Below are 24,668 nucleotides of genomic sequence, written 5' to 3'. Positions count from 1 at the left end.
TCTATGTATATACTGTTACCAGGACCTGCCCATTCTTCCTGTTGCATTGATTTCTTCTTTTCCAGTTCCACTATTACCATCTCAGACCAGGCCTTTGTCTAATCATGCATGGACTACTATAATGATTTCTACCTCTTCTTCTGATTGATCTTATCCATTATTACCACTTTAAATTTTCTCTAAGACTGTACTGTACACTCGAATCCCTGCTAAAAGTCATTTATTGGCTCCTTACTGATCATTGAATAAATTCCAAAGATATTCAAGAATATCTTGCGGAGCCACCATATTCAAGGCTCTCCACAATTATTCCTTTCCAGCTTCATCACCCATCATCTGAACTGGAGGAAATGTTCTGCATTTTTCAGCTGCCACAATTTTGACTTGAACCATTTTCCTTTGCCTGGAGTCCTACTCCCATCCTCCAGGCTTTCCTTCAAAGCTCAGCTGACTGCGCCAGGGAAAGCATTTCCTGATAGTTTAATTTACAGTTTTCATTTCTTCTCTGAACTCCTACACTACTTAATGCATATACCAATAATCTGACATTTAGCATGTGCTCCCTTCTATTGCTTTCTATCCTTTTATGTATGAAAATGTCTTTCCAATGAGAAATCTCTTGAGGGCAGGGACTTGGCCATATTTCTAGTACTGACAGTCTTTTACTTTTATTTGTTTTCTTTTTTTTTTTAAGGATTTTATTTATTTGAAAGAGAGATAGCAAGAGAGAGCACGAGCAGAGGGTAGAGGGAGAATCAGGCTCCCTATTGAGCAGGAAGCCCCAGGTGGGGTTCCACCCCAGAACCCTGAGATCATGACCTGAGACGAAGGCAGACGCATAACCAACTGAGCCACCCAGGCGCCCCTCGACAGTCTTTTAAATATAAAGTTTTAGATGTGGAAGTTTACATAGACCTATCACTCATTTCACAGATGAAGAAAAATAGATCCAGAGAGTTGTGCAGACCCACTTAGTATACAGCCATAGTCAAATATTTGCCGGTATTTATGGATTATAAATCAGAGGCGTTGGCTTATAGAGAATGATAGGATTCAGCAGAGAGGAATGTGTGCATTCACTGAACAAAGGAGGCAAGGTAGTTATTTTGGGCAGGTTTGGGAATAGGTGATCCAAGCTGCCTGACCGGAAAGGTGTAGTGGCTACTTGAGGGCAGGGCTGTTCTTTTGTATAACCCACAGGCTCAAAAATGGTTGGACGTTTAATGTTTCTTACACGAAGTGACTTACCAGCCTTAATACATTCTTCTTCGCAGGCACGTGGCTTGAAGAAAGTGAAGCAGGTTGGCTTTCTGGCTCCTCGAGGGCACAGGCACAGAGGAAGACCCGCTGCCTGGTGGTGAGGATTAGCCAAGGGCTCTCCACTCTGTGAAGGGAGCCAGGACCCGCCCCTGACAGGAATCCGTGGACTAAGCATCCGTTCAGGACTTGGCCACCATCCCGGGAAAGAAGAGCAAGGGGCTTTCCACCTGCCCCAAGCCTAACCCGGGGTGAGAGGCCTCTCGCGTTCCAGCCGCCGCTGCTCCGCCTCCTAAGCCTGCCGCCTCCTCTCCGCGCCTTTTCCCGGACCCTCCCCTCACGTTCGACGGGCTCGCTCCCGCGCTCGGCGCGCGCGCACGCGGAAACGGAAGGCGGAGAGAAGCGCTCCGCCCCGCGGGCGAGCGCGCAGGCGCCTTCTTGGGATAGCTGTGGGCGCCACTGGTAACGTTCGGCGGGCGGTGGGGTAAGAGGCCGGAATCTTGGGACGTCTGGGCTGCGGGGCCAGGGTGCGGAGGGAGGGGGACTTGCGACGCGCAGCGATCCCGCGCGCAGGTAGCAGACCCGCTCCAGGTCCCGCTCCTCTCAGAGGGGCGGCTGGCGAGGCCTCCCGGGGTCAGCCTGCTGTCTCGCTTGGGGGTCGGGTGACGGGGCGTGCTGATGGTGGTGGGACCCCTTGGCTTGGCAGCAGCCTTGGCTCCTTTGACGCCCTTGTTCCTGCGGCCTTGAGGGTCTGGCCCGCTGGAGAAAGGGAGGAGAAACGTTAGGACGGTCCCTTTTGCCAGACGTGCTCCTCGGGGAGAGCCGCACTCCCTGGGTGTTGTGTCCACCTTGGAGGAAGGACCTCTCAGAGGTTCTAAAAAGAACAAATTCGGCCCTGGAAGTGAACCGCTGAGGTTTTGTTTTATTTTTGTTTTTGATCGAAATGTCACTGAGGTTTTGTTTGTTTTATTTTTGCTTTTGATCGAAATCTACTAATCTTAGGGCAAAGTAGGACGGAAAACTTACCTGCCACCTGCGTAAAGACTTCGTGTCGTGTGGATGGGTTAGAAAGTTACTGTGCTTTGCAGATAGAAAAAGTAATAAAGCACCCTTGCTACTGTTCAAGAAGAGATCCGTTAAGTCTCATAATATCTTTGGCCACAGAGGACTCAGTAAAATTAGGTACTTCCCCTCTTCGTACACAGGAAGATCTCCATTCAGCAAATATTTTATGAGTACCTGCTTTTTGCAACATTGTTCTAAGTGCAGGGAACAGAGCCAGGGGCTAAGACAAGAGGATCCTTGCTTGCACGGAACTTACATTGTAGTTGTCAAATGTAATTTTCTTTTTAAAAAAATGTAATTTCCTTTTATGCTTTTTTTTAATAAAGATTTTATTTATTTATTTGAGAGAGAGAGAATGAGAGACAGAGCACGAGAGGGAGGAGGGTCAGAGGGAGAAGCAGACTCCCCGCCGAGCAGGGAGCCCGGTGCGGGACTCGATCCCGGGACTCCTGAGCCACCCAGGCGCCCTCCTTTTATGCTTTTTTATTGGAATATAACGTGCAAGAAAATACAGCAATCATAAGTTGTAACTTGTTGATTTATTGTAAAGTAAACGCATCTTTTAACCACCACTCAAATCAAGAAACAACATTTGGGGCACCTGGATGGCCCAGTTAGTTAAGCGAGGGGCTCTTGATCAGGTCATGATCTCAGGGTGGTGAGTTCAAGCCTAACGTGGGGTTCCTTACTGGGCCTGGAGTCTGCTTAAGATTCTCGCTCTCTCTCCCTCTTCCTCTTCCTCTGCCCCTCCCACACTTCCTCCCTCAAAACAACAAAACAACAACACCACCAACAAAAATACAGAATGTTCTCACCTTCTTCTCAGAAAGACCTCCCTGGAGACCTCTCCCAATCACCATCCTCTCTTTTCTCTTTTATTGATATCTAACCATAGATTAGTTTTGTCTGTTTATGAGCCTTTCATAAATGGAACCATATAATATGTATGCTTTGGTGTCTAGTGTCTAGACTATTCTTTTTTTTTTTTTAAGATTTTATTTATGTCTGAGAGAGAGAGAGATTGAGTGCACAAGCAGGGGGAGTGTCAGACAGAGGGAGAAGCAGGCTCCCCCCTGAGCAAGGAGACCATGCGGGACTCCATCCCATGACCCTGGGATCATGACCTGAGCCGAAGGCAGAGGCTTAACTGACTGAGCCACCCAGGTGTGCCAGAGTGATTGAATTTTAATTTTTCCTCTTACCTTGCCTCTGTGATAGAAGTTCTAGTGAATAGTAAAATGATAAAAAATGGATGTGGTAGCAGGGAGGAAACAGCATTTATATAATCCAAATGTGAATCATATGTTTACATAGCCTTATTTACTGCTTTGAGTCATTCTCCCTAATTGAGATGCTAGACTTCATTAGTTCTAGAGTTGACTCTTGCTATATTTATGTATTTATTTTTGTTTTGTTTTTTAAATATTTTATTCATTTATTCATGAGAGAGAGAAAGAGAGGCAGAGGGAGAGGGAGAAGCTCCACAGGGAGCCTGACGAGGGGCTAGATCCCAGGACCACAGACCCAAGCCCTAGGTAGATGATTAACCAGCTGAGCCACCCAGGCGCCCAGACCCTTGCTATATTTAAATAAGAGAATAATTTTTGTCACTATGTTGTATACTTGAAACTGATACAATACTGTATGTTAACTATACTGGAATTAAAATAAACTTAAAAAAAATAAAACTAATATGTTTAATTACATTCTTAAAAATTTTTTTTACTCAGTACGTGGAATGTACCAATTTTCCCCTAGTTTATTCAGTTGACTTATTCTGGTTATTTTTTAAAGTATATCCTGTGGGGGCGCCTGGGTGGCTCAGTCATTAGGCGTCTGCCTTCGGCTCAGGTCATGATCTTGGGGTCCTGGGATCAAGCCCCGCATCGGGCTCCCTGCTCTGCGGGGAACCTGCTTCTTCCCCTCCTGCTCCCCTTGCTTGTGTTCCCTCTTGCTGTGTCTCTCTCTGACAAATAAATAAAATCTTAAAAAAAAAAAAAAGTATATCCTGTGGTTAAAATGGCCCATAATTTCTCAAAGCTTTTTTACTTTTAAACCATTCCAACTCAAGGAAAAAACTGAAAAAAATGAAACATGTAAATGGTTAATTGCATCTTACTGCTTTTTTCTTTTAAGAATTGGGGTTATTGGGGTGCCTGGGTGGTTCAGTCAGTTAAACGTCTGTCTTCAGGTCAGGTCATGATCCCAGGGTCTTGGGATTGAGCCCTGCCTGGGGCTCCCTGCTCAGCGGGGAGCCTGCTTTTCCCTCTCCCTCTGCCTGCCGCTCCCCCTGCTTGTGCTCTCTCTCTGTGTCAGAAAAATAAATAAAGTCTTTAAAAAAAAAAAAAAAGAATTGGGGTTATTGATTCTTGTAAAGGTTCATTCTCTAAGATGGAAAGATGGTGTAGTTAGTGAAAGTATATTTTGGAAGAAAAGAAGTAAAAATTAAACTACATAAATTACTTTAGTGGAAGACTTTCTTAAACTAAATAGAAAGGTAAAATTCCTCTTTCTCTCTGTACCAAAGATAAATCATCTCTTTGTTAACTTTTGTAGTATTACTTTTACGTGTAGATAAACATGCTTTAGATGGAATTGACTTTTCTACTATCTATATATGTCTGTTGTTTTTCTTCATTCAGGATTGTTCCCTTGTAAGAAAGATCCTTACCACAACTTCAGATATATTGAGTCCCATTTAATAGGGAGAGCTACCTTTTGAGGTATATTTCCCAACTGAGGACTAGGGAATAAAGAACTTAAAACTACCCACTTTTCCTCCTTTTCAACACCCCCAATTCTCCATCTTCCTGGTTGGTTTAATGGGTTCTTTGTTATACTGTGCTCAGCTAACTCTTGGTCTTTTTTTTTTTTCCTCTCCAGGCTACTTCTTCATAGACATAAGTCAGTATTTAACTGGAAACGAAGCATCACTTAAAATTCTCTCAAACTCCTAATCCCAAAGAATTGATAACCTTTCTCTGATGAAGAAGTGACTGACTACATGTTAAAAGTATTCTGGCACTGGTCCTGTTTTTTTCTCTCCTTAGAATTGAAGAAAAAATATGGAGAAATGGTACTTGATGGCAATTGTGGTCCTATTAGGACTAATAGTACGGTGGACAGTTTCTCTTAATTCTTACTCAGGTAACACATCTTTACTGTTTAAAAGATGGGTAAATATTCCTTTGAATAGTTTCCTCCCCCTTCCCCTCTCCCTCTTCCTCCTCCTCCTTTTTGTAATAATTTATAGTTATCTGACTGGGACAGAGAAGAATTTGAGGCTTTATTGGTATAGTCAAGAAAATACACTTAAACATTGAATTCTAGTAAAAATAATATGTGTAGGGGCGCCTGGGTGGCTCAGTCGTTGGGCATCTGCCTTCGGCTCAGGTCATGATATCGGGGTCCTGGGATGGAGCCCAGCATCGGGCTTCCTGCTCAGCCGGGAGCCTGCTTCTCCCTCTCCCACTCCCCCTGCTTGTGTTCCCTCTCTAGCTGTCTCTCTCTCTGTCAAATAAATAAAATCTTAAAAAAAAAAAAAATATGTGTAAGAGCTAAATAGAAGCATAGTTTATGACATGAGAAAACAAAAATGTATTCTAAGGGGGAAGATGACAAGTTGAGAAATGATTGCTCATGGAAGAAAGAACTGAGGTATTACCTCAAGGTGGGAGTGGAATCAAAAGAGGCTTTTGTTTGTTTGTTTAGGGTAGAGAAGCCGTGTTACTAGACTGAAGGGAAGAGACCAGTGGAGACTAAGACTGGGAATGATGTGAGAGAAAGGGAGGGAGAATTGATGGTACGTGGTCCTGGACAGGGGATAGGATTAGATTTCACCCTGTGAGTATTTATTTAGCACTGCGCATGTTCCAGGCAATGTGCTAGGTGTTAAAATACATGAATATCCAGTACTGAAAGGGTCCACATTTTAGTAGGTAAGTGGTCATAGGACAATGTGATTATTATGACTAGAAGTATTTGTAAAGTACAAAGGTAACATAGAGAAGTGAATGACCAGGTTGCATTAGAGAAAACTTTTCAGAGAAGATGATGTTTGAGTTCAAGGTTTGTAGGATGAGTTGGAATTTGCGAGACAAATGAAATGGGGAACATGGACAAAAACATGGTAGAATGAGAGCATGGTTTTAAGTAGTCAGTATTGTTGTAGCATAAAAAAAAGGAATAAAAAGATGGGGAGGGAGCAGCTCGAGATTTAGCTATACAATTTGCTTGGCAAATTACTTGTGTTTTAGAAAAATAACTTTCATTGTAATGAAAAAGGATTGTAGGAAGCAGGTTGGAGGTAAAGAGAATCATAATAATAGAAGTATGAGCTACCTTTTAAGTATTTATCATATGCTAGACACTGAGCCTTTTCTTTTACTTACCATGACTACTGAAGATAGGTATTGTCTCTAATTTACAAATGGAAAATGAGACAACTGATAAATGACACCTAGGATTCAAATACAGTTGTATTTTATTCCAAAATCAGTGCTTTTAGGACACTACTCTGTGGCTTCTGAGAAAGAAGTCAAACTAAGCCAGCTAAAAGATGGATAAATGAATTTGAGAAATAGTGAGGAAGTAAAATCACTTGGATGCAGCGGTAGACTTGGGTTCAAATCCTAGTTTTTTTCCCTTGTTAGCTGCTGGATCTTAGAGTAGTTACTTAATCTCCATGAACCTTTTACAAAGATACCTCTTCTACAAAGTGGGAATATTAATATGTATTTTAACAGGGTTGTGGGGATTACCTGAGATAATATGTATGAACCGTATTTTCTTTTTTTTTAAAGCATTTATTTATTTTTAAAGATTTTATTTATCTGAGAGAAAGAGTGAGCGAGAGAGAGAGAGCACGAGGAGGGTGGAGGGGCGAGCAGGGTGGAGGGGCGGGGGGCAGGGGGATAGAGAAGCAGACTTCCTGCTGAGCAGGGAGCCCAACACGGGGCTCAATCCCGGGAACCCGGGATCGTGACCTGACTGAAGGCAGATGCTTAACCGACTGAGCCACCCAGGCACCCCAAGATTTTATTTATTTATATGAGAGAGAGAGAGCGAGAAAGCACAAGTGGGGAGGAGAGGGAGAAGCAGGCTCCCTGCTAAGCAGGGAGCCCCATGCGCGGCTGTATCCCAGGACCCTGAGATCACCACCTGAGCCAAAGGCAGACACTTAACCGACTGAGCCACCCAGGTGCCCTATTTTTCTTTTTAAAGATTTTATTCACTTATTAGGGAGAGAGAGCAGAGAAAGAGAGAGAGTGAATGAGTGGGGGAGGTGGGGAGCAGCAGAGGGAGAGAGAGAAGCAGGCTGTCTGCTGAGCAGGGAGCCCCATTCGGGGCTGGATCCCATGACCCTGGGATCATGACCTGAGCCGAAGGCAGCCGCTTAACCGACTGAGCCAACCAGATGCCCAACGTATTTTCTTTTCTAGTAGTGTAGGAGTATAATCAGCATATTAATGGTTCACAACTATTATCTTGTTTGATCCTTACATCAGATCATTTAACCCCAAAATGTTTATTGAGTGTCTGCTGTGCAGCAAAAATATCTTACTGGTGATCAAGTCCTTCAGTCTGGCTTTCAGGATGACCAAGAATAATAAATGGTATCTTCCTATCATATTGTGATTTGTAAGAAATATATATTTGGTCTTTGTCCTCCTTCTGGCACAGCCCCTAAGAACCCTTGGGATTTTCTAAGTGAAAGTGATAAAGTTGTCTTTTGTTATGGTAATGCTGGCCTTTGGACCCACCTAAGGTTGGGGACTGGTTGCCAGGAAAACCAAACTGCATCATTTGAGGGTTGGAGCTTTCAGTCCTACCTTCTGATTTCCAGGGAGGGGAGAGAGGGCTGGAGGTTGAATCAATCACCAGTGGCCAGTGTTTTAATTAAGTTTGCTTTTGTAATAAAGCCTTCATAAAAACCCAAAAGTAGGATGGGGTTGGTGAACACATGGAGATTCAGAGGGAATGGAAGCTCAGTGCCCTTTCCCCACACCTTGCCCTATACATCTCTTCCATCTGGCTGTTCTGAGTTACATCCTTTTACCAATCTAGTAAGTAAATGTCTACCTGAGTTCTGAGAGCTGCTCTAGCAAAGGACCAAAGGAGGAGGTTGTGGGAACATCTGATCTATAGCCAGTCGGTCAGAATTGCAGGTTGCAGTCTAGACTTGAGATTGGCATCCAGAGTTGGAGGGGGTCATACCCAATGTGCAGCTTGAACTTGAGACCCTGAGATCAAGAGTCGCATGCTTTTCGACTGAGCTAGCCAGGAGCCCTACATCTTAAGGTATCTTGATGAACAGGATAAAATAGTGAAATTTATTAATCATTTTCCTTTATGATTTGTGCTTTTTGTATCTCTAAGAAATTCTTCCCTACTCCAAGTCACAAAGGTATTTTCCTAAGATTTTCTTCTAAAAGCTTTAAGATTTGTCTCTCCTACTTAAGTCCTTCTTAAAATTGAATTTTATATATAACATGTGAGATAAGGATTTATTTTAAAATTTTTTCACCTGGGTAATCAGTTTCAATCCATTTATTGAATAGTGTATTTTTCCCCGCTAATCTGCATTATCAGCTCTATCTCAGGTTTTCATATATGCATGGGTCTGTTTCTGATTGTTCGTTCTGATCACTACTGCTGTGTCTTACTATTATAATTTTATAATAAGGCTTGATATATTGTGAGGCAAATTCTCCTACCTGATATTTCCACTTCAGGGATGTTTTAGGTATTATGGGCTTTGCTCATTCATATTGCAGTAGGCAGAATTTATAAAATGGCTCCCCAAAGATGTCCTGCCCTATTCCCCAGAACTGTGAAAACAATATCTCACTCAAGAGTGATTGTTAGGTTCTATGGCACAGTTGACTTTAAAATAGGGAGAGTTGGATTATCCGGGGTTGCTCAGTGCAATCACAGGAGCCCTTAGAAGCAGAGAACTTTTTTAGCTGGCAGCAGAAAGGGACTCCTGAGAGATTCAAAACATAAGGGCCTAAGGTTGTTGCTGGTTTGACAATGGAAGGGCCATGTCTGGAGGAACACAAGTGGCCTCCGGCTGGCTGCAGACGGAGAGTAGCTCCCAGCTGACGGTCAGCAAGGAAATGGGACCTCAGGCTGTGGCAGCAAGGCATTGAATTGTGCCAATAGCCTGAACGAGCTTGGAAGTGGATTCCTTCCCCGGGCCTCCAGTTAAGAGTTCAGATTGATTGCCTTCTTATTTTGGCCTTGTGAGACCCTGAGCAAAGAATCAAGTTAAACCCATTCAGACTTCTGACCTACAGAATTGTGAGATGTTTTAAGCTGCTAAATTTGTAATAATTGTTATGTAGCAATAGAAAGCTAATACACCTAATACACACATATATGCCATTATTTATTTATTTATTTATTTAAAGATTTTTATTTATTTCAGACAGAGAGCGCGTGTGTGAGAGACAGCATGAGTGGGAGGGTGGAAGGGAGAAGCAGACTCCCCACTGAGCAGGGGGCTTCGATGTGGGCCTTAATCCCGGGACCATGGGATCATGACCCGAGCTGAAGGCAGATGCTTAATGGACTGAACCATCCAGGTACCCACGTATATATGCCTTAAAAAAAAAATCATCTGTCTCATTATGGCAGTCAAGATTGAATGGGGGAGTACAGGGAAAAACCAGAAGAATTTCTGCAACTCAGAAGTAAACTTGTCAACAATGAAATCTTGTTTTACTCCAAAGTAAAAAAAAAAAAAAATCAGATTGTCGAAGTCCTAAGAAAAACCCTGTTGGGATTTTGACTGAAATTACAGTATTCTATACCTTTGAGTAATTTGGGGGGAATTGGCAATCATTATCACGCTGGGACCTCTTTTTCTTTTTAAGATTTTTTATTCATTTGAGAGAGAGAGAAAGTGAGCAAGTGAGAGCATGAGGGGAGGGGCAGAGGGAGAGGGAGAAGCAAACTCCCTGCTGAGCAAGGTGCCCAATGCGAGGCTCAGTCCCAGGACCCAGGATCATGACCTGAGCTGAAGGCAGACACTTAACCAACTGAGCCACCAAGGTGCCCCTCTGTGTTCTGTTGTGATTATGCTTTGCCTCTTGAATTATTCAGAAGCATATTTAAAATTTTTAAAATATTTAGGCTTTAAAAATGATTTTTTTGACATTTTTAAAATTTAATTGCACGGTAGAAAGAGAATCTTTCTTATGGTACATATTCTTTGAAATGTATTGAGACTTGGCATACTATATGATCAGGTTTTATAAATGTTCTATGTGTGCCTGAAAAATATATGTTCTCTAGCTTAATATTCTGCATGTATCCATTAACTCAGTATTATTGTTTTGATGTTAGTTTTTTATATCCTTGCTTATTTTTGCCCAATTAAACTACCAGTTGAGAGAGCTGCAATTTCTCTTTGTAGTTTTGTCAATTTTTGTTTGTATACTTTGTATCTATATTATTAGGTGATGTAGAGTTTTTTCCCTTGTGACTTGAATTTCATGACATTACTGTTGTGTCCCTATTGTGTTGTTTATTTACAGTAATTCTATTATCTTAAAGTCCATTTCCTCTAAAGTTAATAAAGCTTCACTAGTTTTCTTTAGGTTAATTTTTGCTTGATATATCTTTTTCTATCCTTTTACTCTTTACCTCTGAATCCCTGTGACTTGGACCTGACTAGCCAGTTCCCCACCCTAATTCCACTTTCTCCTGATGGTTTGGAAGTTATGCTTTATTTTGTTCTTTCAGGGCATGGTGTGGAGATTTTCATATACCTATTTAACTTAACAAAGTCTAAAATTAATATTTCTGTTCTCTTTCTGAACAACGCAAGGGCCATGAGATGCTTTAACTCTAGTTACAAATCTCACCCCCGCTATTAGAATGTTATTATTGCCTAAGATTAATCACTGTTTTTAGAAATTAATATTTACTTAGGTTTACCCTCATGTTTATCATTTTCTGTGCTTAACCTTCCTTTTTACATATTGCATCTTCTTTTGAGATAATTTTCTTTCTTCCTGAAGTACATCTTTGGGAGGTTTTTTTGTTTGTTTTTGTTATTAAATTTTTTTAAAATTTAAATTCAAGTAATTAACATATAATGGATTATTTGTTTCAGGGGTACATGTCTGTGATTCATCAGTCTTATATAATACTCAGTGTTCATTACAACACATACCCTTCCCAATGTCCATCACCCAGCCACCTCATCCCCCTCCCCCCCTCCCCTCCATCAACCCTCAGTTTGTTTCCTAAGACCAAGAGTGTCTCTTACGGTTTGTCTCCCTCTCTGGTTTCATCTTGTTTCATTTTTTCCTCTCTTTCCCTAGGATCCTCTGCCTTGTTTCTTAAATTCCACATATCAGTGAGATCATATGATAATTGTCTTTCTCTGATTGACTTATTTTGCTTAGCATGTTTTTGTTTTTGTTTTTTTGTTGTTTTTTGTTTTTTTTAAGATTTTATTTTATTTTATTTTATTTATTTATTTTTTATTTTTTTTATTCTTATGTTAATCCCCATACATTACATCATTAGTTTTAGATGAAGTGTTCCATGATTCATTGTTTGTGCACAACACCCAGTGCTCCATGCAGAACGTGCCCTCCTCAATACCCACCACCAGGCTAACCCATCCTCCCACCCCCCTCCCCTCTAGAACCCCGTTTGTTTTTCAGAATCCACCGTCTCTCATGGTTCGTCTAGCCCTCCGATTTCCCCTGCTTCACTCTTCCCCTCCTGCTACCCTCTTCTTCTTCTTCTTTTTTTTTTTTCTTAACATATATTGCTTTAAGATTTTATTTATTTATTTGAGAGAGAGAGAATGAGAGAGAGCACATGAGAGGGGGGAGGGTCAGAGGGAGAAGCAGACTCCCTGCCGAGCAGGGAGCCCGATGCGGGACTCAATCCAGGGACCCCAGGATCACGACCTGAGCCGAAGGCAGTCGCTTAACCAACTGAGCCACCCAGGCGCCCTTTGTTTTTGTTTTTTAAGTAGTCTCCATGCCCAGCACTAAGCCCAGTGTGGGGCTTGAACTCATGACCATGAGATCTAGATCTGAGCCGAGATCAAGATTTGGGGCCCTCAGCTGACTGAGTGCCCCAAATCTTTGGGAGGTTTTTAAATTTTTTTTTTTTTTAATTAGAAAATAATTTTTTTAAGTAGGCTCAGTTCCCAGTGTAGGGCTTGTACTCAGAACCCTGAGATCAAGAGTCACATGCTCTACCAACAGAGTCAAATGGGCACCCTCCGGGAGGTTTTTTTTTTTTAGTTAGAGCCTGTGGGTGGCTTAGTTTTTATCTGAAAATGCCTTTAGTTTGCTCTAGGTCCTAACATTTTACTGGGTTTGGAATTCTGTGTTGGCAATTATTTTCTCTTAATATTTTGAAAGTCTCATTTCATTGTCTTTTAGTTTCTGTTGCTATGTTCAGACCATCAGCTGTCATTTCAGTTGTTATTTCTTTGTAGGTAATTTGTCTTTTCTCTCTTGGTGCAATTTCACTATGATGTATTGAAGTGTGAGTATTAAAAAATTTATCCTCAGGATATTCTGGGATTTCTGAGTCTAATGAATGGTAACCTTCTGTCTGTTCTTGAAACTGCTCAGCTACTGTCTCTTCTCATTCTGTTTCCTCTTTGTAAAACTCTGATTAGATATATGTTAGATCTTTGGTCTTTTATTAATTCACCACATATGTGTAGGGTACTCATGCCAAAGGCAGGTGATATAGCAGAAAATAAAACAGACAATAATCTCTTCATCTCTTTGTTTATATTTTCAGTTCTCTCTTCAAGTATTTCATCTCCCTCATTTCTGTTTTCCTTGTGCAACTCTGATTATAGGTATATTGGGTCCTTTCATCCTATCCTCTATGTCTCAAAATCTCCTACATTCTGTCTCATAGTTTCTTCATACTGCTTTTTTTTTTATAATCATCAAATCTATCTTCCTTGTCATTACTTTTCTTTTGTTGTGTTTAATCTTTTTTAACTAGCGATTGAGTTTTTACAATTTTAGTTACTGTATTTTTTTTATTTCCAAAAGTTCTGTTTGTTTCCTTTTCAAATCATCTTCATCATTTCTGATTGTCTCTTGTTCCTTCAACATATTCTCAGTGTCTTCTTTTATATCTTTAAACATATTAGCCATACTTATTTTATATTCCCTCTCAGAAAATACTAATACCTGCAGTTTGATTTCCTGGTTTGTTGGTTCTATGGACTCTAGCTCATGGTATTTTGTTTGTGGGTTTAGCGATTTTTTTTAATTGTGAGCTCAAGTTACTTGGAACTTTTATCTGTGAGAATTTTTTGAGGCCCAAGTTTACTGTGTATTTCTCCAGAGGATTTAGGTTGCCTTTTGCTAGGCACTTTGGGCACTATTAAAGTCAAACTAAATTCTCATCTTAAGGTTTCTTTGGCTGTAATTCTTTATTTTTTATTTAAAAAATTTTTTTTAAGATTTTGTTTATTTTTTGAAACAGAGAGAGAGAGAGAGACAGCGAGAGAGGGAACACAAGCAGGGGTAGTGGGAGAGGGAGCAGCAGGCCTCCTGCCGAGCAGGGAGCCCTATGCGGGGGCTTGATCCCAGGACCCCGGGACCATGACCCGAGCCGAAGGCAGACGCCCAACGACTGAGCCACCCAGGCGCCCCTCTTCAGCTGTAATTCTTGGTGTGAATTCAGGCCCCACACTGGGTGAATGCAGGATAATGTTAGGAATTTTCAGGAGACTTTTTTTTTTTCCTGTATTACCAGGAGCCAAGGCAGAGATAAATATTATCTTCCCCATTTCCCCAAAGGCATTGTTATTTTATATCCTGGTAAATGGTTCTCTGTCACTGAAGTTTTTACCTGTTCAAGTTCTAAGCTATACCTCTATTTCGTAGAACTTCGGTAGCCAGGCCATAGGTCACAAAAGGTCATTGGATACCCTTAGGACTAATGCTTACTTGTCTGGATCTTAAACTTCTTTTGTTATTTCTGGCTTCTAAGGAATTCTCTTGTTTTGACGCTAATTCAGCCATTACCCGCCCCCCCCCCCCCTGGGGGGGTTTTTTTTTCTTTTTTTTATTTTAAAGATTTTTATTTATTTATTTATTTGACAGAGAGATAGTGAGAGCAGGAGCACAAGCAGGGGGAGTGGGAGAGAGAGAAGCAGGCTTCCTGCCGAACAGGGAGCTCGATGTGGGACCGGATCCCAGGACCCTGGGATCATGACCCGAGCCAAAGGCAGACGCTTAATGACTGAGCCACCCAGGCACCCTGGAAGTGTTTTTCTGACCTAAGTCTGCCATGTTGCTGGAAACTGGTCTCACCTGTATTTTTTTTTTTAATTTTTTAAAAGATTTTATTTATTTATTTGAGAGAGCGAGAGAGAGAGAGAGCACAAGCGGGGTGAAGGGCAGAGGGAGAAGCAGACTCTGCTGAGCAGGGAGCCTGATGCTGTGTTCAATCCCAGGACTCCGGGATCATGACCTGAGTCGAAGGCAGATGCTTAACCAACTGAGCCACCCAGGTGCCCCTCATCTGTATTTTTAAAACCTCCACATATTACTCTGATCTTTAGAAAATGTTGATACAGATGATGGTTAAAGCCACAGGATTGGGGGCATTTATATTGCAAGAAGAAAACAGATTTAACCACTGATCACTTTCACAGAGAAGGGGAATGATTAAAGGAGGCTCAGAAGAAACCATGAGGAGGGAGGATTAGAGCCTGGAAGCCAGGAAATTAGAGAAATTTAAGAAATAAGGACTGGCCTACAGTGTCAAGTTCTAGACTGTCAAGTAGGGTGAAAATTAAGAATAGACAAAAGATCTCTAAGGAGGCCATTGTGAGCCTCTTAATTATCAGACTATAATGAATTGAGGACTAAATGGGAGCTAACAAGAGGGCATAGCGACTCTTAGAAGTTTGTGAATGGAAGGAGGGAATTAGTTTGGTAGCAGGAATGGGGTAAGGAGGTCAGAAGAAAAGCCCCGTCAAAAGTTGTTATGTAAAATATGTAATTTATGTTGCCTTTGCTTTCAACCTATAACTGGTCTATTGGATGGTCATCTCTTTTTCTTCCTTCAGCATTATTTTATAACTGATCATTATGTTGTTCTTAAAATTTTCCTTTAGTCTTCTAATTTTTTTTATTTTTTTAATTTTTAAAGATTTTATTTATTTATTTGAGAGAGAGAGAATGAGAGAGAGAGAGCATGAGAGGGAGGAGGGTCAGAGGGAGAAGCAGACTCCCCGCCGAGCAGGGAGCCCGATGCGGGACTCGATCCCAGGACTCCAGGATCATGACCTGAGCCGAAGGCAGTCGCTTAACCAACTGAGCTACCCAGGCGCCCTAGTCTTCTAATTTTGACAGATATATTATTTTCTTTGAACTTTTCATGTTGAGGTGAAGTAGAAAAGAACTAAAGGTATAGAGTAGAATAACATAATTTAAGGAATCACACTATTTCAGTATTACTGGCGTATGTAATCAAATGCTTAATGGGAACTGAATAGAGGACTACAAGCATATATAATACTTTTCTATCCTGTGGCTTACATACATTATTTACTCTAACATTTCTCTTCTAAAGTCTGAGTTTACTCAGTTACTTACTTTATCTGGAAAATAGGACTCCTGCTTATTTTAAACTTTACTCTTAAATTGTCCCATAAGAAAGTCAACATAACAGGATTACTTTTGGATTATTGTGTAGGAAAAGTATTTTTATTATACAGTAGTAGAATATTTGTAGAAATCTTTTATAGGTGGTTATTATATGTTTTTGTCATTTTTCATGTGAGAAGAATAAAGTGCTAAGCACTAAGAAAAATTGTGATTCTGTCAGTTCTTAACCCCATCATAAAAAATACAACATTTTTAGCACTTGTAAAGAACTTCTATATCATAGGAGGCTGGCAGAATTAAAGAATTAAGTATGACATCTGTGATTCTGAGATTTTTTTATCTTAATTAAAATACCTTTTTTGTTATACTTTCTTTTTAACATGCTTATTTTAATTTGCTTTTCATTTATCTTGTTTTAAGATTGTAATTAGGAAGCACTCAAGTGAGGAAGCTCAGGTTAGCTTGCTCAGTATTAATCCATTATTTTTCCTTTGGAAATGCATATATTGTATAGGCAAACTACTTATGTGTATTGTAATTTAAATTTTTCTAAAATGTGTACCCCTTACATATTTACATTATACCCCTAACTAAAATGCTGCTTATGTAATTGATTTTTACAGACCTAAAAATATTGAATAAATATTGCTTGTTATGTTTATTTATTTACTTAATTTAAAAAAAGATTTATTTATTTGAGAGGGGAGGAGAGAGACAGAGCGCGAGTGAGCGCGCGGGCATGTGCTCACAGGAGCTGGGTGAGGGAGAAGCAGACTCCCCGCTGAGCAAGGAGCCCCAGGTCGATCCCAGGATGTTGGGATCAGGACCTGAGCCAAAGGCAGATGCTGAACCACTCTTAACAGACTGAGCCATGTAGGCACCCCTGCTTGTTACTTTTAAACAAGCTTTGGGGAGGAAATAAATTCTTTTTTTGGGGGGGGTATTCATGTTTTAGTAATCTCTTCACCCATCATGGAGCTTGAACTCATGGGCCCTGAGATTGAGTCTCATGCTTTACCAACTGAGCCAACCAGGAGCCCCAGGGAGGAAACAAATTGTGATTTTAGTATTGATTGTTTCTTACGTCTTGTAGAGATTCACGGTTTCTCTATAGTTGTTGAGCAAATAGTAATACTTGAACCAAGGAAAGTTATTTTATTCTAATACTCTTTTCCCCCCAAAGTTTTATTGGCTGTTTAGGAGAGATAAGCCATAGAGAATCTTTTTTTTGCAACATATCAATCATTGTTAAAGTATGACTGTGTTCTATTTAATTAGTTAGTTTTGGGGCACCTGGGTGGCTCAGTTAGGCATATGATCGGTTTGATCTCAGGGTCCTGGGATCATGCTCCACACTCAGTGGGGAGTCGGCTTGAAGACTCTCCCTTTCCCTCTCCCCTCACTTGTGCGCTCTCCCTGTCTCTCTCTTTCTCTCAAATAAGTAAATCTTAAAAAAAAAAAAAAGAAATGTTTATTTTATTGGTTAGTTTCTCTCAAGTTACCCATTGCTATTTATAATGTTTCTTCTTACTCACCAAGAACATATAAAAGGGGGATTTTGTTCTGGAAAATTTTAGCCAAATTCTCTTAGAATGTTTAAAATTTAAATGTAAAGGCAGTTAGAATGTATTGTTATCAAAGCAACTACTTGTTTTTTAAATTATAGCATAATTCTGAATAGTTCAACAATTGATAAAATGAATATCTAAGTGCTGCTTAAGCCCATTTCCCTGAGAACAAGACAAAATTGAAACTCCATGAATATACATTAGTGTGTTTTCTTTATGTAATTCTGAATTTTATGTAAATGAATTTGTAGAATTAGTCACTGTGGAAGGAATCCTTTTTGTCCTTCCCACGTGAATCTCCCACAGGTACAGTTGGGTTGTCCTTCTGGGTTGCTTTAAGGGCATTTTAGCAGTTTTAAAAACTTAAGTACTAATTTCATAGCCAGTGTCAGCTGGATTTATTGAAGTAGGTCAGACTCTGGATAGAAACTTGTTTCTCAACCCTAAAGAGAGTCATTATCCATTCTTCTATTTGTTAGAGAATGGTAATAAATTCTTCCACATTGACCACACGTCTAGAGCAATTTCAGAAAATCTAGATAGTTGGATTTTTTCAGGTGTAGAAAATTACCTAAGATCCTCTCTGACTTTTATTATCCCAGTGGAACTAAACAAAAACAAAACAAACAAAAAATAGAAATCAACTCCTCCCCCCAACAAAAGAAGCCATAGACAATGGTTATATTCCTTAAAGTAGAAATACACATTCTTTTTTTTTTTTTTTTAAAGATTTTATTTATTTATTTGTCAGAGAGCACAAACAGGGGAAGTTGCAGGCAGAGGGAGAAGCAGGCTCCCCACTGAGCAGGGTGCGCAATGCGATGCAATGCGGGGCTTGATCCCACAACCCTGAGATCATGACCTGAGCCAAAGGCAGACACTTAACCGACTGAGCCACCCAGGTGTCCCAAAACACACATTCCTATCCTATAAAATGCACATGCAAAAGTTGCAGTTCACTGGGGGTATTTTAACTTCAAAAAAGAAAAAAAAGGTTATTCTCCCTCTCCTGTTCAGTTAATTAAATAAGTTTTTTTTGTTTTTTAAAGATTTTTATTTATTTATTTGACAGAGAGAGACACATCGAGAGAGGGAACACAAGCAGGGGGAGTGGGAGAGAGAAGCAGGCTTCCTGCAGAGCAGGGAGCCCGACGCGGGGCTCGATCCCAGGACCCTGAGATCATGACCTGAGCCAAAGGCAGATGCTTAACGACTGAGCCACCCAGGTGCCCCTAATTAAATAAGTTTTTAATGAAAGTATATATACCAATGTTTCCTTTGAACTCTGGAAAATCATAATCTCTTGTTCATAGGAACTAAAATTCTTAACTTGGGTAGCAGTTAGGAAATAGTATAGTCATGTGACAAAATAGGTGATACTGAAAATATAAGTATTATGAGAAGTAAATAATCAGTGAACAATGGAGGCTCCTGGGTGACTCAGTCAATTAAACATCTGATTTTGGCTCAGATCATGATCACAGTGTCCTGGGCTTTGTGGTCTGTGGGGAGCCTGCTTCTTCCTCTCCCTTTGCCCCCTCTCCCTGCTCGTGTTCTCCCTCTATCTCTCAAATAAATAAAAAAAAATCAGCGAACAATGTGTTTTAATTTATAAGGAAGGTTTCATGGAGAATTTGGAATTTGAGGTGATTCCTAAAGATTGGATATGAATTAATGGAAGGGATGTATAAACAGGGAGTAAGCAGCATGGAATTTTAAGGTCTCTGACAATGACTTAAAGATGTTTTGGGCAAGAACCAATAAATGGGCATTGTATTAGAATAGTCAGCATAATTTGGTCTGCCATCACAAATTGCTTAATGTTGCACATATGGTAAGTGGAAAATCATGGACTCAAAATTTCAAATCTTTTGAACTTAAAATCCTTGCTATATCATACTGATTGTATCTGTATTCTTGCTTCAGCGTCATTCACTGAGAATCTGCCAGTTTGCCATTACATCTGAGAATACAAAAATAAAAAAGACAGTATTTTTTGAGAGAGGGACAGGTGTGTGTGTATGTGTGTATATGTGTGTGTGTATACGTGTGTCTGTGTACTGTGGGTAATTGCTTGTGATAGTCACTCTATTTTTTGCTTTGAAGATGTTAATCTGCTTTTCCCGTGATTATCTCAACAGTGGGGATATCTCCTTGGGTGAAGATGCTAGCCATTAAAGAATATTGATATAATGTAGTCATTACATGCAAAAAGCCCTACTTAATGTAGTGTTCCAAAACTGGAGAAAATCTGGGTTGGATTTGAATGAGTGTTAATATATCATTCTCCAATGTGGCATTAATTAATAAGTAATGGATTATTAAGTATATTTGACTGTATGTGATTTTCAGTTGCTGATTTAAAAACCTGTGACTACTGTACATGTCTGGGCTTCTCACAGTTTTGTAGTTACCTGCTGGTTAAATAGTGGATGTTTACTATTTATTAAATGGAATTACCTTTATGTCATTTAACATGACTTAAGGTTAATAACCTACTTAACTAAGCTGTGACCAATATAAAGTAGGAGTTAAAAGCATGGATTATGGAGACAGTTTGCCTGAGTTCAAATCCAAACTCTGCTACTTGATGCCTGGGTGAATTGCCTCTGTTTTTACAGCTGTACATTGGGGATAATAATAATACTTATTTCAGTGCTGTATCTGGCACATAGTAGGTGCTATCAGTTGTTAGTTATTAAAGATTCATTATCCCTATTAGCAATTTTGAAATAAAAAAAAAGCTGTAAACCGACAGTCTTTGTATCAGTCATTTAACAGTCAGCAAAGCCTGACCTAACAAATGTCTTTGTGACATATAGTCTGGTTTTGGTTCTATACTTGGGCTTTGGTTCTATATTTATATTTAGTTTGCAAAAGTCCCTTGTAAAATATAGATGCTCATTATTGTTTTAGATACTTACTGGACAGTATAATTGATAGTCTTTCTCATGAAGTAAAAATAAACTTGAATATTTTATAATTAGTATTATTAACTAATTAATGTTAACAATAGCTTGGATTTCTTTTTAAAAGATTTTATTTATTTGATACAGAGAGAGAGGGAGAGAGCCAGTACAAGCAGGGGGAGCGGCAGGCAGGGGAGAAGCAGGCTCCCCTCTGAGCAAGGAGCGGATGTGGGCTTGATCCCGGGACCCTGGGATCATGACCTGAGCCAAAGGCAGATGCTCAACTGACTGAGACACCCAGGCGCCCCTGGGTATATCCTGTTTTTAATGTGCCGAAGTTTAGGGAGGTTAAGTAGTTTGTCCAAGGTCACACAGTCACTCAGTGTACTAGCAGTGCTAGGATTCACACCTCATCTCTGCTGTTTCGGTAAATGTCTCTGTTCTTTAACCGACACTGCCTTTCTATAATTTAGAAAATTTTCATAAGGAAATAAATATCATTGATACATTAAAGTATATTGTTGTCTGGCTCTTTTTACCTTTCATCTAGGTGCTGGAAAACCCCCTATGTTTGGTGATTATGAAGCTCAGAGACACTGGCAAGAAATTACTTTTAATTTACCAGTCAAACAATGGTATGGATCATTTTAACTTGATTTTATTGTTTATCATAGTTAATACAGATTATTTAAGATAATTTAAAGGAAAGTATGCTATTCATCTTCATCATCCTCATTTTCTTGTATTACCTTGCATATTATAGGCTCATCTTTGAAATTTTATACTCCTGAAAGTTACCCATGTACTCAGCAGCTAGAATATGCTAAGAACTTTGAGGATAGAACACTATATACCTTATAGGCTCCTCTGGACATAAACTGAAGAGCCATCCTGGGCTAACAGTATTTTTCCTGGTGGTTTTGCAGAGTTTCTTTATTAGGAGTGAAAGAGATATGAATGAGCAGTAGCTTAGTGGTAAGGAATGTTGGTGCTCAAGTTGGACTGCCTGAGTTCAGATCCTGTCTCTACTATTTACTAGCTGTGTGAGCTTTGATGAAATTATTTAACTTTCTCTGCCATGGTTTTATCACTTGTAGAGTGGAAATGATAGAGTACATATTTCACTGGATTATTATGAGGATTGAATAAAATGATACATGTAAAGCACCAGTGTCTGCAACAAATGAGCTTTCAGGAAATGTTAGGTGTGGTTATATCTTTACAGAAATTTGTGCCTTTGTCATTTTTATCAAACATATTCTGGTAACAATTGATGACTTTTTTATTGACTTATTGGATGCCTAATAGATTCTTTTATGAGAGACTGGCTACACAAACTGTTTGCATTGTTCTGTTGATTGCTTTAGTCACTGCTTTTTTTTTTTTTTTCTGTATGTTGATAAATTATTCGAGTCATTAGAATCCAAAAGAACCATTTCATGGGATTTTATGTGCGGAAATTATATGGTACCTTTTTTTTTCAAAGTTAAAATACATTTATTATTATTTTTAAATTGAAATATAATTGACATAAAAAAATCCTGTTAGTTTCAGGTGTACATCATAGTGATTTAATATTTTTATACTTTATGAAATGATCCCCATGATAAGTCTAGTCACCATCTGTCACCATACAAACTTATTATAACATTATTGACTATATTCCCTGTGCTGGGGATTATATCCCCATGATTTACTTATTTTATAAATAGTTTGTACCTCTTAATCCCCTTCACCTATTTTGTCCACCCCACAACCCCTTCGCACTCTGATAACCAACAGTTTGTTTCCTGTTTATATGAATCTGTATTTGTTTTGTTTTGTTCATTTTTTATCTAGATTCCATATATAAGTGAAATCACACAGTATTTGTCTTTCTCTGTCTGACTTATTTCACTCAGCATAATACCCTCTAGGTCCATCCATGTTGTTGCAAATGGCAAGAATTTGTTCTTTTTTTGTGGCTGAGTAATATTCCACTGCATATATTCAGTTGACCCTTTTTTTTTTAAGTTTTATTTATTTAAGTGATCTTTACACCCAACATGGGGCTTGAACTCACAACCCTGAGACCAAGAGTTGGATGCTCTACCGACTAGCCAGCCAGGCGCCCCTATTTAGTTGACCCTTGAACAACACAGGTTTGAATGAACTGCAAAGGTCCACTTATATGCGGATTTTTAAAATAAATATAGTACAGTACTATCAATGTATTTTCCCTTCCTTATGATTTTAATAGCATTTTCTTTTCTCTAACTTACTTTATTGGAAGAATACAGTATATGATACATAAAACATACAAAATAATGTGTTAATCAACTGTTTATGTTACTGGTAAGGCTTCCAGTCAACAGGCTATTAATAATTAAGTTTTGGGGAGTCAGAAGTTATATATGGATTTTCAACTGTGTCAGGTCGAGGCCCCTAACCTCTGTATTGTATACTTGTATACCACATCTTCTTTATCCATTTATCTAGCAATGGATACTTAGGTTGGTTCCGTATCTTGGCTATTGTAAATAATGCTACAGTGAATATAGGGATGCATATATCTCTCGAATTGGTGTTTCCATTTTCTTTGGATAAATACCTAGAAGTAGAATTGCTGGATTTTATGCTAGTTCTATTTTTAATTTTTTGAGGAAACTTCTTGCTGTTTTCCATAGTGGCTGCACCAAGTTATATTCCCAGCAGTTCATGGATTCCCTTTTCTCCATGTCCTTACCAACACTTGTTTCTTGTCTTTCTGATATTAGCCAATCTGACCAGTGTGATGAGATGTTATCTCATTGTGTGGTTTTGATTTGCATCTTTCTGATTCTTAGTGATGTTGAGCATCTTTTCATGTGCCTGTTGGTCATCTGTATGTCTTTTTTGGAAAAATGGCTATTTAAGTCCTCTGCCCGTTCTTTAATTTGGTTGGTTGTTTTTTGATATAAGTTTTGTAAGTTCTTTATATATTTTGGATATAACCCCTTACTGGATATATGATTTGCAAATATCTTCTCCCATTCAGTTGGTTGCCTTTTTGTTTTGTTGTTGATTTCCTTCATCGTACAAAAGCTTTTTAGTTTGATGTAATCCTGTTTGTTTATTTTAGCTTTTGTTGTCCTTGCCTTAGGGGATTGGTCCAAAAATACAGTGCTAAGACCGATGTCAAAGAGCTTACTGCTTATGTTTTCTTCTAGTAGTTTTGTGGTTTCAGGTCTTATATTCAAGTTCTTAACACATTTTGAATTTATTTTTGTGTATGGTGTAGGATAGTGGTCCAGTTTCATTCTTTTGCATGTAGCTGTCCAGTTTTCCCAACACCATTTATTGAAGAGATTGTCATTTCCCCATTGTATATTCTTACATCCTTTGTCATAGATTAATTGACCTTATGTCCATAGGTTTATTTCTGGGCTCTCTATTCTGTTCCACTGATCTTTGTGTCTGTTTCATGCTAGTACCATACTGTTTTGATTATTATAGCTTTGATAGTTTGAAATCAGGGTGTGTGATACCTCCACCCTTGTCCTTTCTCAAAATTGCTTTGGCTATTTGGGGTCTTTTCTGGTTCCATAAACATTTTAGGGTTCTTTGTTCTTTGTCACTGCTTTTATATAATTCATTTATGAGAGAGTTTCATGCACAAACTTCATATTAAACTCCCTATTAATAGGTTGGTAGGCTGTACCCTAGTCAGAAACATTTAAAATAGAACCAGATAAATATTTGGCACTATTCTTTATTGTACTATTTTGAGCATCTTTCATATCCTCATACAATGATTTAACCAATGAGTATTATTGTTCCAATTACTAGTACATTCTTAATGTGTTTTTCTCTTGCTTGATTGATAGAATAAGGTAATATTTGCTGAGAGAAACCAGCTCATTGCTTTTGAGTTTTGTAATTCTTTTTTATTCCTTCGTAAAAATTACATGGAAAAGATAATTGTATTTTTGGCTATTCTATGGTAAGTACTTCTCAACAAAGATTTTGATACAAAAGTAATTGTGATATTTAGTATTGAAAGATTACAGAAAAGTGATAAATTGCAGCATTCGGCTTAATGTTATTGGAGAAAACATTGATTCCAGGAGTGAGAATATAATCTCAATTCAGTATGGAGGGTAGGTTATTCTAATACATATATCTCATTTTTCAGTTTTTTGTACCAATTGTCTCCTACTTTGGCCCAGATAATCAAGAGTTGATTACATGTGTACATTTTCATTCTTTTTCTTTGTTAAAAACCAGAA

At 39.1% G+C, this 24,668-nt stretch overlaps 1 protein-coding gene across 6 annotated transcripts in view; it reads left to right on the top strand.

Annotated features, from left to right (window-relative positions):
* The first annotated feature begins 1,633 nt into the window (after positions 1-1,633).
* ALG6 (ALG6 alpha-1,3-glucosyltransferase) overlaps positions 1,634-24,668 on the top strand; it is a 65,403-nt gene continuing 42,368 nt past the window's right edge. The window contains exons 1-3 of one of the 6 annotated variants that reach the window (XM_035018377.1): positions 1,634-1,741; positions 5,373-5,469; positions 20,972-21,056. In XM_035018377.1, the coding sequence (XP_034874268.1) occupies positions 5,388-5,469; positions 20,972-21,056 (167 nt within the window). In that variant the 5' untranslated portion in view covers positions 1,634-1,741; positions 5,373-5,387. Of the gene's footprint in view, positions 1,742-4,675; positions 5,470-9,751; positions 9,909-20,971; positions 21,057-24,668 lie in introns of those variants that run through there. The other 5 variants (XM_035018375.1, XM_035018379.1, XM_035018378.1 and 2 more) reach the window with 5 other exon arrangements.

This window comes from Mirounga leonina, unplaced genomic scaffold (assembly GCF_011800145.1).
Source record: "Mirounga leonina isolate KUSES-001 unplaced genomic scaffold, KU_Mleo_1.0 Mir_173, whole genome shotgun sequence".
NCBI classification, from domain to species: Eukaryota; Metazoa; Chordata; class Mammalia; order Carnivora; family Phocidae; genus Mirounga; species Mirounga leonina.
This window is presented reverse-complemented; position numbering and strand designations above follow the sequence as displayed.